The sequence below is a fragment of the Nannospalax galili genome, unplaced genomic scaffold (assembly GCF_000622305.1).
Source record: "Nannospalax galili isolate Female #2095 unplaced genomic scaffold, S.galili_v1.0 scaffold1077, whole genome shotgun sequence".
NCBI classification, from domain to species: Eukaryota; Metazoa; Chordata; class Mammalia; order Rodentia; family Spalacidae; genus Nannospalax; species Nannospalax galili.
The window spans coordinates 1,972,910-1,989,110 of NW_008340429.1; the positions used below are offsets into that span (position 1 = coordinate 1,972,910).

Consider the following 16,201-nt stretch of genomic DNA (forward strand, 5'->3'; position numbering starts at 1 on the left):
TCAATTGGCGGGAACATTGTGTCCAAAGATGGGGATCTGACACTTGATTTCCTTGTGTTTGGATATTTTGTTCTCCCTCATTTCTTGGTCACCCACAGTAACTTGTAGGGAAGGGGAAATAATTTCCCTCATGCTCTTCTAAGTTCTTAGCTGAGATTCCTGTACCAAAAGACAGATTAAGGCAAGAACAAACAAAAGCTGATTAACATGTATTTGTCATATATAAATGGGAGATAACCAGGAAATGAGGAACTTCTACAGAGGTGGCTTAGAATTCAGTTTGAAATATCATCTTCAGCTAAATCAAAGTTTTTTTTAAAAAAAAAGATAATGCAAGTGAATTATGAGAATAATCAGAGAAAGTACAGAAAGGTAAAGTTTGTCATAGATTTCAGTTGATGCTTCTTGAGATTTAGAACATTTCCTTTTGTCTTGAGGGAGGTATGTTAGTAACACAGAGGACAGGCTTGTGTCTTTCCTTAATGTCAGGGTTTACTGAAAACAATACATTTACCACTATGCCAATTTCATTATCTTTTTAAATTATTTTTATTTTATGTGTATGGGTATATTGCCTGCATGTATGTAAGTGCACCCATGTTGTGCAATGCCTGCAGAGGACAGAAGAGGCTGTCCGACCTCCTGGGACTGGAGTTACGGACAATTGTTAGCTGCCATGTGGGTGCTGGGATTCGAATCCGGTTCTTCTACAAGAACAGTGTTCTTAACCACTGAGCCATCTCTCTAGCCCCACCAATTTCATTATCTTTTTAAAAATATTTTATTACTTTTATTTTATGGGTATGAGTGTATTGTCTGCATGTGTGTGAGTGCACCCGTGTCATGCAATGCCTTCGGAGGTCAGAACAGGACGTTAGATCCCCTGGAACTGGAGTTATGGAGGGCTGTTAGCCACCATGTGGGTGCTGGGCATTGAACCCAGGTCTTCTGCAAGAGCCATCTCTAAACCATCTCTCCAGCCCCCAATTTCATTATCTTTAAGTCACTGAGTGTGCTAGATTCCATTTGACACATGACAACTGGCAAGCATAGCTTCTTTCATTCCATTCCAATCTCAGTTATTAATATGAACTCTCAGTCCATGCATTACTCATCATATCATGATATATAGGTTACAGAATGGCTGAGAGGGGTTAACGTGGCTGCGGGGTCCAAAAGGGCCTTACTGAAGGCAGAGCAGAGAGCTGATGTAGATACAAAAGGAATCACTGCAGGAGGTTAGACAGTAAGAGAATGAACTCAGTGGCAGGGTTCCATTAAGGGGAGGGACTGCCAAAGCACAGAGATGACTCAGGGCACAGTCGGTCTACACAAATGGCAGCTCCAGTGGGCCGTATCAAACTCAGCTGAGGCCCCAGGAACCCCAGGAGTCTGTCTCTGTGACTTCCATGACATATGCACAAAATAACCTGATGACGGGTAGGGAGACAATGTCTCTACTGTTAGATACCCATCCTTTTGTGAGGGTGAGGGTGAGGGTGAGGGTGTTACATCATTTGTTGGTCTAGTGTGTTTGATGAGCTCACAGGCTTGGTTCTTCTGACGCAGTTTTTGGTATGCTGTGTGTCCATGTGCTCCTGATTTAGTTGGATAAGTTTATAGGCGGTGATGTTTTATTGGCATCAGTAAGTTATCAGTCTGTGTCTCACAGTTTGCATTGGGAAGATGGTGGTTGTTCACCTCCACAAATAAGATGCAGAGTCATTCCTACTTCTCTACTTGCACTCCAAATGAGCCAAACTTCTGTCTTATTAAAATGTAGTTGTATGGGTAAGACATAGCATGAAAGCCACTGATTTCTACTATATGGGGTAACTTATAGCAAAGCACAGCTGAATTTCCACACCTACAGATGTAATTTTCTCATCAGTCTTTAAAAAAATCATTTCTTATTACATTATTTGTTTAGTGTGTGCACATGTGCTTTTTGGAGGGCAGAAGACAACTTGCAGGAGCTGATTCTCTCCTTCTGCTATGTGGATTCCAGGGATTGAACTCAGGTCATCAGACTTGGTGGCAAGTGCCTTTACCCTCTGAGCCATCTCCTCAGTCCCTTTTATTCCAGTCTAAATTACTAATAGTAACTCTCAGATTACACATTACACATCACACAATAAATACATTTATATAATATGTAGAGTTTTAAATTTTTATTTTTTATTTATTTATTTTGGTGTTTTTGAGACAGGGTCTCCTTGTAGACCCAGCTGGCCTGGAACTCACTATGTAGACCAGGCTGGCTTGGAACTCACAGAGATCCACCTGCCTCTGCCTCCTGAGTGCTGGGATTAAAGGCATGTGCTACCGGCCTGGTTTTTAAAAAAAAAATTTCTATTTTGTGCATGTGTTTTGCCTGCATGTATGGAAGTGTGTGTCCATGTTGTGTAACGCCCAAGGAAACCAGAAGAGGGCATCAGATCCCCTAAAACTGGAGTTACAGACAACTATTAGCCATCATGTGGGTGCTGGGAACTGAACCTGAGTCCTCTGAAAGAACAGCCAGTGTTCTTAACTGCCTAGCCATCTCTTCCGCCCTAGGGTTGATTTTTTGTTTTTTTGAGAAAGGGTCTTCCTGTAGCCCCAGATGACTTAGAACTCACTATGTAGATCAGGCTGGACTTGATCTCACAGAGACCCACCTCCCTCTGCCTCCCAAGTGCTAGGATCAAACGTGTGCACCACCACGCCATATATTTACATACATGTTGTAGGTACATGGGTTATAGAATGGCTGCAAAGGATTAAAGAGGCAAAGAGTTTCAAAGAAGCCTAAGAGACCAAAGCTTGGAAAGTGGTAGGAATGTAAGATTCTCTGTGTTGATAAGATTATGAAACCAAATGAGTTGGAGAAGCAACTGAAGCTGCTGGCTGCTGGCCATAAGGTTAGGTGTTAGGTTAGAGGTGAGCTGCAGGAATGAGGTAAAGCAAAGGCCAGGAGGAACTGGTAGACAGATGGAAGGTCTAGATGGGTAAAGAGGAGGATATGTAGATAGCCATTTGAGTAGGCCACCACAATGGTGAGGCCAAAGCCAAGCTGAAGCCCCTGGGACAGCCGCTTCCTTCATGTGTATACCAGGTGGTCAGATGACAGGGAGCCATCACTATCACAGTGCTTGTTGTTCACCTCTTTACTGGGTCCAGGTGAAGGAGTTACACCCCTTCCCTGCTCTACGTGTCCAATGTGTTCTTGGGTCTGTTTTTCCTGGTATGATTTTAATACACTCATGTGTTTCCTAAAATCCTAGTTCACCCTGATAAACTTATAGGGAGCATTCTTTGTACTGTGGCCATTAGCCTGTGGCCATATGGATGGTGCCAAAGAGATGGTGTTGTTCACATGTCCACTCAGGTGCAGTCATCCTCCATTCTCAAAATGGAATCAAAAGCTGCTTGTAAAATGGAGTCTCTCAGGGCAAGGCACAGCCTGAAAATCAGTTTTATACAATATGGACTATCTTAAAACAGGGCACAGCCTGATCTCAACATATTTTGGGCTGGGGAGATGGCTCAGTTGTTAAAGTGTTTGTAGTGCAAGCATGAGGACCTGTGTTGAAGCCCCAGCACCTATGTAAAAGGCAGGTGTGGAGGTGTGCATCTGTAACCCCAGCACTGGAGAGGGGTATGGGTGGAGACAGGTGGATCCCTGGGTCTCACTAGTCAGCCAGTCTAGCTGAAACAGTAAGCTCTAGGTTCAGTGAGAGACCCTGTCTCAAAAAATAAGGTGGAGTCAGGCATGGTAGCATATGCCTTTAGTCTCAACACTGGGGAGGCAGAAGCAGGCAGATTGCTGAGATATGTAGACCAGCCTGGTCTCCATAGCGAGTTCCAGGCCAACTGAGGCTAGAGGGAGACCCTGTCAAACAAAACAAAACAAAACAAAACAAACAAAACAAAACAACAAAGCCAGCCTGGGTTACATAGTGAGTTCCATGTCAGCCAGCAATGTACAGTTTTCACAATCAAATGTGGCAGTTAGCTGGTTGTAGTGGTGCACATCGGTAGGATATGCTGAAGAGGCAGAGGCAGGTGGATCACGAGTTCAAATGTGGCAGTTCTTGGGGTTCAGTTGTAGCATCACTCTTGGGAGAAGGAACTCCCAAACTTAAAGTATATACTGTTTAGAACAGGGGAGTTGGCTGGTAATCCCAGCACTCAGGAGGCAGAGGCAGGCAGATCTCTGTGAGTTCAAGACCAGCCTGGTCTACATAGCAAGTTCCAGGTCAGCTGGGGCTAGAAGGAGACCCTGTCTCAAAAAGATTTAAAAAAAAAAAAGAACAGAGGAGTTGGTTCTAGCATATTTATAATTTTCCTCTATCAACTATATAAGCAACTAGGTCTCTAATTGGGTGCCAAATTTATAGTTTACTTGTAACATTTTGAAGTTTTTGTTTGGTTTTTGAAGCAGGCTCTGGCTAGGCAACTTGTGCTGATTTCAAAGTGGTGATCCTTCCACTTCAGTCCCTCAAGTGCTACGGTCATGCCTGATTCAACACAGTTGCTTTGGGAATAACGTTTGGGTGACATTCAAACCATAACAATGGCCATGCCTATTTGTTTGGTGTGTGTGTGCAATATGGTGGCAAAGTAACTTAGCTGTGACAGACAGCTTATGATCCATAGAACTTGAAATATTTACTACCTGTCCTGTTACATAAAACGTTGCTAAGCCCTGTGCTAAGCTTTTATGTAAACATACTCAAGATTTAGTGTGTTATATCTCCTTTTCTATGATATCAAAGCCTGTTTCTCATTTAAAACCCTTTCTCCCCAATTCCTACCTAATTATCCCACCTGGTCACCTAACTCTTATTACTATCTCTCAGTATCAGTTAATGTAGCTCAATACAGCATAGCTGCAATTAAATATCTCTCTCTCTCTCTCTCTCTCTCTCTCTCTCTCTCTCTCTCTGTGTGTGTGTGTGTGTGTGTTCTGTGTGTGTGTGTGTGTGTGTGTGTGTGTGTGTGTGTGTGTGTTGCTGGAGTAAACCCAGGGTCTTGATGGTATTGGTCAAGCACTCTACCACTGAACTGCAACTTTAGCTTCAACTCGGAAATTTTACATTAAAAACAAAATCTTAAGTATATTTTAGTATTTCTCTACTTCACTGTGAAGACAGACACAAAGATTGGGACTGGTCTTTCTGTGTCCCGTATTTCCTTCAATGCACTGAGCAGGGCTCAAGTTTTTGAGTCAGACAGAATTGAATTTTCATTTTTGGTCTACCATTCCCTAGCTGAGCAGCTATGAATTTCTTGAACCTTTTCATTTGCCTAGTGGGTTTGTTATGAGGATTAAAGCGATGGTGTATGATAGAGTCCAAGGCCCAGGAAGTGTTGCACAGCAGTGGTAATCACCAGTGCTTAACTTCTTTACTTGGAATATAAAGAAATTACCTTCTACTCTCCATGAAACTCATGGCAAGGCAGCGAGAACAAGAGGAATAAGGCAGTAGGAAGGAAACTGCATGGTTCAACTGGAGCTCTGCAAAGATCAGCTAGAGAAGCTCAAGACCTTTAATGGGAAGCTAGACTAGTAAGGCTTTGAATAAATTTAACAGATACTTGTTGGCTGCTCACTGAGCTCGAACCTGCCTAGGTCAAGCCTCCTGTGGCTCTAAGAAGACCACGTCTACCCCAGAGATATGGATCTAAATTCAAGGAAGAAAGTGAGGTATGCTCTCACTTGACTGTAAAGTTTCCCTTCTCTCTCTCTGGGTGGATGATTCAGTGTCAGCAATTCACATAAAAAGTATTGCACATGGAAAGTATTACTGTGGCTCTGTGGGGAAATAAGTTTCTAAGTGCAGCAATCTGAAATTAATAACTTTCTCAGTGGAAACTCTCTTGACAACAACTGGAGATGACGCTGGGGTACAATTTTTATGGCCTTAGCTTATCTTCCCTGTCTGCTTGGCTTGTACTAGGCACAGGTCCACGGGACAAGAACCGCAGTTTCCCCCTTCACCGTGCGTTTGCTTGCTAACTGGAGGCCTTACACAGTGGTGACTTAGTTTTTCAGTGTCCAGTTTATCTGCTATTAAATCAAGGTAAATAATCTCAATTAATTTATTAAGAGCTTAGGAAACTTGGGGGGGGGAGAAGAGATCAGAATCTTTGTTATTCAAAACATTTTGGTTGAGGATATGAAAAAAAGCATGAGAAAGGGAGCTAAGAAGTTAAGAGATCAATGTTCTTTGGTTTTTGAGAGATAGTCCTGTAAACAAGGCTATTATTATATTATGCTATATACTTGTGTCCAAATGCAAGCAGTAGACAGATGTCAAAGGAAAAGCAGGAAAGAAATAGGAAGGGCAGCAAGTTCTCTTCCAGAAAAAGCCACAGAGCTGCAGATATGCATAATGATGGCAGTTTTTCCAATAGCCATATGCGACAAGACAGACATATGCTTTTTTATTCTCTCTTACTTATAAATTTAGACAAAGTAGCCTGATTTCTATTTTCCACTGATGGTATATATTTATTTAAATTTCAAATCAGACTTTTTTTCCCCTCCTTATATAAGACCACATGGAAGGACATTGTGTCTGGTTCACTGTGCCTAATAACATTTAAAGGTTGTCTTTCTGAATTTGAGAGGGTGCTCAGAGGTAGAGTGTATGCACAAAGTGCTGGTTTCAGTCTCTAGCACTGAAGGAAAACAAAAACAAAAATCCAGCAACTCAAAGAAAGATTTCACAGCTTAGCATGTTGCTGAGTGTATTTGCTCCCCCAGAATGTAAACATACAATGCTCAAAGTTGGAAACAAGAGGTTGAATGGGGAGAGACCCTGGAATGAGAAAGATACATATCTAGAATTTTTGTTTGTTTTTTTGAGACAGAGTCTCCCTTGTAACCCCAACTAACCTGGAACAGGCTGGCCTCAATCTCATACAGATCTGCCTGCCTCTGCTTCAAGAGTGCTGGAATCAAAGGTGCACAATAGCACACCCAGCTCATATCTAGAATTTTTATTGACTACAATTTGCTCCTATGTGGAAATCAGCATAGTTCAAAACAGTTGTTTTAAAAATACAATACATAAATATATAACGTTAAGTTAAAATTTAGATGCTAAGAGAGTCCTACCATCTGTAGACTACTAACTTGGAAAAACAATCAAGAAGAAATAGGAATTGGATTACACTTCAAAGAGTGAAGGATTCTAACACTACCCCCTCCCCGTGTAGGACATACGCTTAAAAGCAATTCAAGATGGCTGGATGAGATAAAAAGAAGCAGACCCCGAATGCTTGCTCCACAGCTGTGGCAGCTTTGCCAGACGCGGCATAGATCGAAGGCCTGAAAGACAAACCCAGGATTTTTACTTTAAACTGTGTCATAATGGTCAAGAAAGCTGGCTTCGAGGGCTTCCCGCCTGACCCCTTATCAGGTCAGGGTCACTGGGTAAAACCTTGAATCTTCTCAGGCACGTGTGAATCTTCTTCGACACGTGTGAAACTGTTCATTGTGTCTCCTCCCTGGCCTTCCAGTTCTGCAAGGCTCTGCATGTTCCTGTTATCTGGAAAGCTCTTAGGACCTCAAGTTTTGACTTTCACTTCACCTCCAGAGCGTTTTGTTTCAGATAATATGGTTTCTTGATCCACAGATGAGGCTGTTAGATACTAAACAACTGCACTCATGTTAGGCTCTATTATAAAAATTCCCATCTAGGATTTAGGGTCAGCATACTTTTTCTGTAAAGGCTCAAACTGCAAGTTCTTTAGAGTTTGCAGGCCACACTGGACGGAAGTGGCTGAGCTCCAAAAAAGCTTGACTTGTGGACTGTGAATTCTCAAACATCTTCCCGTCGGGATGCCTAGCTGGGCGAGTCCGTAGTTGGCTGACCCCTGACCTCTGGGTATGGCAGTTAAGGAGGGAATGGACGAGAACCTTGGTCTAGCGGGAAGACAACTCCCAGGATTACATCTTCGTTCTGTGACTGCGGCCTGACTGTCCCCGGCCTCCCACAACCTCTGGGGCCCGGCGCTCCGCGGCGGCTCCGGCCCGGCGGCTCAGGGCAGGGCAGAGCGAGTCGGGGGCGGGGCGGCGCAGCGGCGTCGTCGTCGTGGTCGTCCCCGCCTCCTCCCCAGGGGCCGCGGCTGAGCCTCAGCGGCGGCGGCGCTCTGTGCCAGAGAAGAACGTCTTCCCCGGGTGCGGCGGCCCTCCACACGCATCCGCCGCGCGTCCCCCTCGGCCTCCCGGCGACCCCCGGCCGCGACGCCCCCTCAGCTCTCTCGTTCGCTTTCCTTCCTTGCGGCCGGCTGCGCCATGGCCTTGGCGTTGGCGGCGCTGGCGGCGGTGGAGCCGGCCTGCGGTAGCCGGTACCAGCAGGTGAGCTGCGCCCGAGCCCCTCGGGTCCTGGACACCACATCCTGGGCCCTGCCCTTCGCGCACGGGGCCCGGGTCGCCCCGTGCCAGCCCGCGGGCCACTCGACGCCGGCTTGGCAGGCCACTCCAGGCCTGGGCCGCTGTGGGCGCCTGGGCCTGTCGGAGGCCGCCGCGGGCGGGGCGCGGCCCCTGAGACGCGGGCGGGACCTCGGCGGTGGAAATCCAGCGCCCGGCCTCGTTAACCTCTTTTCGGGCTGGTCCTGCTGGCCGAACTCGTGGCAGTCTGGGGGCATCGACCTGAAGGCATTCATTTCTCCTTCCAGCTCTGGTTTGATTTCTTTGGAAAGTCAGGGGGAAAATTAAAGCATGAAGGTGAAGGAAATGGGTACAGAAGAAAATATGAAAATCGCTCGCACTGCCTCAGATGGCTCTCCGCAGGAGATGCGATTAGTCAGGGTTTCAGAGCCTTGTTTTTCTGGATACCCATCCCCCTCACCTTCCTTTTAAGATTGAAGGCAAAGGGGAAAAAAATGAAGCAGAGTACCAGCCGGCAGTCGATTTTGAAGAGGCGATTAGCTGGGGAGATGCCCCAAAATGTAGTTACGGTAAAGCTGCAGGGCGTGTTCCTGGGTGTATGTTGCACGCTTGGAAGTGACATTTTAAGAGCTTTAATAGCATATCTAGGGAGGAAATAGATCGAGGATGATTGGATTATTATCTGGTGTGTGATTTTGTAAATTGAGGCCCCAGGGAAAAAAGATGTTAGTTTTTAACTCCTCGTCTGTAGCAGGTTTTTTTCGGAAATTTAGAGACTTTGCAGAAAATTTAGAGGTATTAATCCAAAACACATCGTAATTGTGGGAGTTGAGCCACATCATAACTGATGTTGATTGAACCGCAAGCAACTGCTTGCGTTTTGTGTTTCACACGTTTTCAGTATAATTTGTGTACAAAAATGTTAATCCTACTTTTATGAAAAAAATGGCGTTGCTTAGATGATCTACGTTTACTATATTATAGAAATAAAACTAGTAAGATTAAAACGTGTTGCAGATTAACCCTGGTTTGTTTTGCTGTTTTGTGCGGTGTGTTGTAATCCACCCGTCCTCCTTTTCTGCCCCCCTCCCTCCCCCGCCTCTGCTTGGACTCCTGAAATGACTAGTTAGGATTTAGCTTCTTGGTTTCCTAAACACACCCAAAATTGTGGCTGCGCAGTCTAATCCTTGTGTCTTTCACAGCCTGGGGTCTAGTACATGCTTTTCTTGGATGACCTTGGACAAGACTTGGAGTTCTTCCCTGCTTTAAATAAAATTCGAATCACCGATGTCGCTTAACTCATCAACCTGTTTGCAAACCACCCGAACCTTATAGTTCATCAGATTCATTCTTTTCATCTTGACTTGGATAGGCAGACAAGCAAAAGAGCTGTGGATTTTCTTTGTACTGCCATCTTACTGAACTATTCGGTAATGCTAGTTGACTACAAGAATACAGAAAATTTGTTGGAGTATCAAAATTATGTATTCATTGGTGCAAATTTAACAGCGTTTTTTAGGAGGGGGGGGGGGTGGAGGGGTGGGGGGGTGTTGTTGACTGTTTTTTGACAGGGTGTCCCCTAGTCACAGCCCACCTGAAGTCATGATATGAGCCAGGGTGGCCTCGATCTTAAAGACATCCACCTTCCTCTGCCTCCCGAAGGCTGGGATTAAAGGCACACGCCAACACCCTGTGTTTAATTATGCAGAATTGAGGCATGTCAGGGATGGACTAGCCTTAATGTCATTCCTTTAAAAAGTAATTATTTTTCTGGCCATGGTGGCTCATGCCTGTAATTTCAGCAGTTGGGAAGCTGAGGCAGGAAAATTGCAAGTTTGAGGCCAGCCTGGGCTACATAATGCATTTCAAGATAGCCCAAAGTATAAGAAGACTCTGCCTTAACAACAAAATTAATTTGAAGAAATAATCTTAAAAGCATGAAAAAATAATCTTCCTAGAAGAAAATATAAAATGAAACCCAAAAAAGTCCCCCAGTAAAAATCTGTTACCCATAGATAACCAAAGTTAATATTTGATGTGTATTTTTGTGCGTTTACAGCTATGTAAATATATAAAGTATAATCAGAATGCATATGTACAGATAAGGAATGCTGGGTATTGACCAGTCTAGCTAGTGAATGCTAGTGGACCAGTCTCAGCACTAAGTGGTTTACATCCACTCTTCCATTTCATCCTTACTAAAACCTATGAGCCAAGGTTTGTTTTCATTTTAATTAATTATTTATTTGAGGCAGGAGATCCCTGTAGCTTCAGCTGGCCTGGAACTCACTACATAGACCAGGCTATCCTCAATCTCCTAGAGTTCTGCCTTCTGCTTTCCTAGTACTGGGATTAAAGGTCTCTGCCATCATGCCTGGCTTGTTCTCATCATTTTATTGATAATAAAGTCAAGTCTCAAACTTGCTCAAGGTCACAGAGCTGCTAAGTTATTGCAAGAATATATGTACACACACACTCAGGCTCTTGATCATACTTTTGTGTCTATGTGTATCATGTTCTCAGACATGTGCATTCACAAACGTGTGGTCTTCCATAAATGTATGTCAGAAGGTACCCAATCTCTATTAATGGGCTCATTTTAATATTTTTTGTCTTGTTTCATACAGTTATTTTTTTTTAAATTCTGGGTTCAATTCCCAGCACCCACATGGCAGCTACAAACTGTCCTTAACTCTAGTCCCAGGGGTGTCTGACGCCCTCTTCTGACCTCCACAGCATTTCACAACATGGGTACACTCAGTCCCATACATGCAGGCATTATACACTCATACACATAAAAATAATAAAATATACTTTTTAAAAATTTTTATGTGTATGAGTGTATTGCCTGCATGTATGTAAGTATACCTCTGTCATGCAATGCCTGTGGAGATCAGAAGAGAGCATCAAGGGCATCAGATCCTCTGGAACTGGAGTTAGGACAATTGATAGCTTCCATGTGGGTGCTGGGAATCAAACCCGGGTCTTCGGCAAGAGCAGCCAGTGCTCTTAACTGCTGAGCCATATCTCTAGCCCCCATAATTATGTTTTGAATATCATTTGTATCTTTTTCTTTCTTTTTTTCTTTTCTTTTTTTTTTTTCTTTTTTGGTCTTTTTGAGACACAGTCCTCCTGTATCCATAGCTGGCCTGAAAACCAGGCTGGCCTCAATTTCACAGAGATCAACCTGCCTCTTCCTCCCCAGTGCTGGGATCAAAGGTGTGTACCACCATGCCCAGCTTGTATTTTATAGGCAATCCCTCTACCACTGGACTATATTCCTAGCCCCTGTATCATTCCTAACTCCTGTATCAAATATTTTTAATGTTTGTGTGGCATGTAATTGTATGGCTCAACCATAGTTTAATGTTACCTGTTGGTAGTCACTAAGAATGTTTATATTTTTGTTCATTTACTTGTTTGTTTTACACCTGTAACTGTTCTTTATAAATGTCTAGGTGTGGCAGGGAATATACATATTTAAAAGGTTTTTGAATTATAGAATGTTGGTGAATTGTCCAGGCAACGTGATAGGAGCACGGTACTCTTGTTGTCACAGAAGGCTGCCCTGACTTCTATTTGATCTGGTTAATAAACTGCAGTGGTCCTCCAGCCAAGTTTATATAATGGAAAACTTTATGATTTATTCATAAATGTTAACGTTGCTGGCTTTCTTTGCCTTTGAACACAACTTTAGTATAATGATAGATTTTTATAGATGGACTGGCTTGGTTCCCTATAGCATGATTTTATTTTTACCTTTTTACAGTGATTTTTTTTTTTTTTTTTTTTGGTTTTTTTTTTTTGGGGAGTAGCCCCAGCTGGAACTTGCTCTCTGGACCAGATTGGCCTTGAGCTCAGAGATCCACCTGCCTTCTGCCTCCTGAGTACTGGGATTAAAAGTGTGTGCCACCACACCCAGCTCCTTTTTGCAGTTTTGAAAAGAGACTATATCTAGATATATGGAGCTCTGCTTCAGAGGTCTAGTTGGGTGCATACCCCATGTTGAGAACTGTTGTGGGTTGCTCACAGAGGACATTAACTACTGTCTTCTATCTATTCTAAACTCTCTTCTTATTTGCAACAGATATTTGCTGATATGAATTTTGCTACCTTATACTATAGGTTCTGAGATACTTGAATTTGAATCCAATCTAAATAGACAGTGCTGCCTTATGAAAAAGTGTAAAATGTTCTGTTTTGGACATAACTCATTGCCTGCTGAGGAAGTTGCTCATTTGTAATCATCAGCAAGTTTGTGTAACAGTCAGATAACATCATAAAGTGGGGTCTGGGAATGATAGCTTTTTGAGTTAAGTTCTATGGATTATGGAAGGGCATTGTGACAGATCAGGGAAACAATTTCACATCTTGAACAGGTGAGACAACAATGTTAGATGAAGTTATGGCCTTGGAAGAAGGGCTGTATTGTGCCTGTGTGGTTGTTTTTTATGAGTTTGTTTTAGAGTTTCAAAAATCATATCACAGAATGCCTCTTACAACTTCTTGTTGATTTTAAAGATTACTTGCTGTATTGTTTAGTCAAATGCTGATTGTGGTCAGTCATCAAAGAAAACTTCATTTGTTGTTCTTTCTTTTTTTGGTCTTTTTTTTTTTTTTTTTTTTTTTTTTTTTTTTTGTCTTTTTGAGACAGGGTCTCCTTGTAGCCCCAGCTGTCCTGGAACTCACTGTGTAGACCAGCCTGGCCTCAAACTCACAAAGATCTGCCTGCCTCTGCCTCTCAAGTGCTGTAATAAAAGGCGTGCACCACCATGCCTGGCCCTTTTTTGGTCTTTTTGAGACAGGGTCTCCCTGTAGCCCCAGCTGGCCTGGAACTCACTATGTAGACCAGGCTGGCCTTGAACTCACAGAGATCCGCCTGCCTCTGCCTCCTGAGTGCTGAGACTAAAGGTAATCACCACCACGCCCAGCTTCTTTGTTATTTTAAATTTAGAAATTTATGTATATGAGTGTATTGCCTAGATGTATATAAGTGTGCCAGTATTGTGCAATGCCCATGGAGGCCAGAAGAGGGCACTGGATCCACTGAAACTGGAGTTAAGGATGGTTGTTAGCCACCATGTGGGTACTGAGAACTGAACCTGGGTCCTCTGCAAGAGTAGCCAGTGCTCTTAATTGCTGAGCCAACTCACCAGCCTTTGTTTATAGTTTTTTTTTCTTTTGAGACAGGGTCTCCCTGTAGCCCAAGCTGGCTTGTAACTTGCTATGTAGATCAGGCTGGCCTCCATCTTACAAAAATCTGCCCAACTCTTGCCTCCTGAGTGCTGGAATTGAAGGTATGTCCTGACATGTCCAGTGGCAAAGAAAATTTAAAGAAGATCTTGAGGCTGGACATAGTAGTGCACACAAGTGATGTCAGTGTTCTGGAGGCTGAGGCAGGAAGATCACGGGCTCAAGGCTTGCATGGGCTACAGGGTGAAGATGCTGTCTTAAACAACAAAAGAAAACAAACATGGGTAGACTTTGGAAGGTGGGTGAATTGTTCCTTTGAAAACATTTTAGAATTATGTAAAATAAATACATGCAATTCTTTTTTTTGTTTTGTTTTTGTTTTTGTTTTTTTGAGGCAGGGTCTCCTTGTAGCCCAAGCTGTCCTGGAACTCACTATGTAGACCAGGCTGTCCTTGAACTCACAAAGATCTGCCTGCCTCTGCCTCCTAAGTGCTGGGATTAAAGGCATGTATCACCATGCCCGGCTTTCATTTTTATTTTCCTTTTTGGTGCTGGGATTGAACCCAGAGCTTTATACCTGCTAACCGTGTGCTCTACTATTGAGCACATCTCTTCTCTAACCATTTTTAAGGGTATGATACCTTGGTGTTATGTATATTCACATACTTACGTAACCAGTCTGTCTCTAGATTTTTCTTATTTTTTTATTTTTTGCCTTATAAAACTGAAACTCTGCACTACCATTCTACTCTAGATACCACTATAAATGGAATCAGCTATTTGTCCTTTTGTGACTTGTTTCATGTAGCACAATATCATCAAGGTTCATCCTTATAGTAGGTGTTAGAATTTCTTTCTTAGGCTAAATATTTTGTTGTATGTTTGTTTATACTTATTTTCTTTTTGTTTTCTGAGACAGGATCTCATGCAGTGAAATCTGGCCTCTAATTCCCTATATAACCAAGGCTGGCCTTGAACTCCTGATCCTCCTGCCTCCACTTTACCTTCTAAATGGCTGGGTCACAGACATATGCCTCTATGCCTTCTTATACTGCATTTTCTTTATCCATTCATTTGCTGATAGATTTTGGCCATTGTGCATAATATGCTAAGAACATGGGTGTACAAATATCTCACTCCTTTTAGTTCTTTTGAGAATGTACCCAGAAGTGGAATTCCTGGATCATTTGGTAATTCTATTTTTAAGTTTTCTAAGAACCACCACTCCATTTCCATAGCAGACACAGCATTGTACATTCTTGCCAACATGCACAAGGATTCCAATTTCTCCATATTCTTAACAACAGTTTTCTGATTTTGTTTTGTTGGGTTTTTTGCAGTGCTGAGGATGAAACACAGGGCCTTGTGTGCCATTGGCAAGCACCCTACACTGAGCTGCACTCCAGCCATCTTCTGGTTTTTTGATAGTAGCATCCTTTGGCTATGAAGTACTATCTCTGTGCAGTATTGATTTGTTTCCTGATTAGTGATATACATTGGCTGTCTGTATATCTTCTTTGGAGATATAGCTATTCAAATTCTTTGCCCATTTTTCATTTGGGCTTTTGTAGTGGAAATAAATTTTTTTTTTTTTTTTTGGTCTTTTTGAGACAGGGTCTCCCTGTAGCCCCAGCTGTCCTGGAACTCACTATGTAGACCAGGCTGGCCTTGAACTCACAGAGATCCAACTGCCTCTGCCTCCGCCTCTCTAGCTCTGGGATTAAAGGCGTGCGCCACCACACCCAGCCGGAATGTTTTCTTTTTAAGGTGGAGGTCTTGCTTATTATGTTGCTCAGACTAGCCTCAAATTTGTGACCTTCCCACCTCAACCCCTCCCAGGAAGCTGGGGTTACAGGCTTGCCCCAGTGTACCTGGGATTGAAGTTATTTATTTCATTTTAAAATTTTTTAAAAAATTTTATATGTATCAATGTTTTGCTACATGTTAAGTACACTAGCATGCAATGCCTACATAGGCCAGAAGAGGGCATCAAATCCCCTGGAACTGAAGTTACAGATGGTAGCCACCATGTGAGTGTTAGGAATCAAACCTAGGTCCTCTACAAGAGCAGCCAGTACCCTTCACCACTGAGCCATCTCCAGCCCCTTTAAATTTTTTTTATTACATTTATGTGTGTGTATACATATGTATTTGTATATATGTATATGCATGTATGTCTGGGTGCCTGTGGAGGCCAGAAGAGAGCTGGAGTTACAGGAAGTTTTGAACTACCCAACATAGGTGCTGAAATCTGAGCCTAGGTCCTCTACAAGAGCAACCAGTGCTCTTAATCCCTGAACCATCTCTCCAACACAGAAGTTTGTTTGTTCTTCCTTTCTTTCTAGCTTTCTAGCTTGCTTGCCTTCCTTCCTCCCTCCCTCGTTCCCTCCTTCCCTCTCTCGCTTCCTTCCTTCCTTTTGAAATGTTTTGCCAGGATGTGTGTAAGTGCACCCTTGTTAAATGATCCCCATAGAAACCAGAAGAAGGTGTCAGAACCCCTGGAACTGCCATGTGGGTTCTGGGAACTGAAGGTGGGACCTCAGCAAGAGAGTACTTTTAACCACTGAGCCATCCCTCTAGCCCCTAGATGTTATTTCTTACTAGTATTGGTTTTTGGGTTTG

The 16,201-nt window shown here is 43.1% G+C and overlaps 1 protein-coding gene across 1 annotated transcript in view; it reads left to right on the forward strand.

Annotated features, from left to right (window-relative positions):
• Nucleotides 1–8,087: 8,087 nt before the first annotated feature.
• The window catches only part of Ndfip1 (Nedd4 family interacting protein 1), a 51,132-nt gene continuing 43,018 nt past the window's right edge, over nt 8,088–16,201 (forward strand). Inside the window, exon 1 of the mRNA XM_008835524.3 lies at nt 8,088–8,353. Within this exon, the coding sequence (XP_008833746.1) occupies nt 8,291–8,353 (63 nt within the window). The 5' untranslated portion in view covers nt 8,088–8,290. The remainder of the gene's footprint in view (nt 8,354–16,201) is intronic.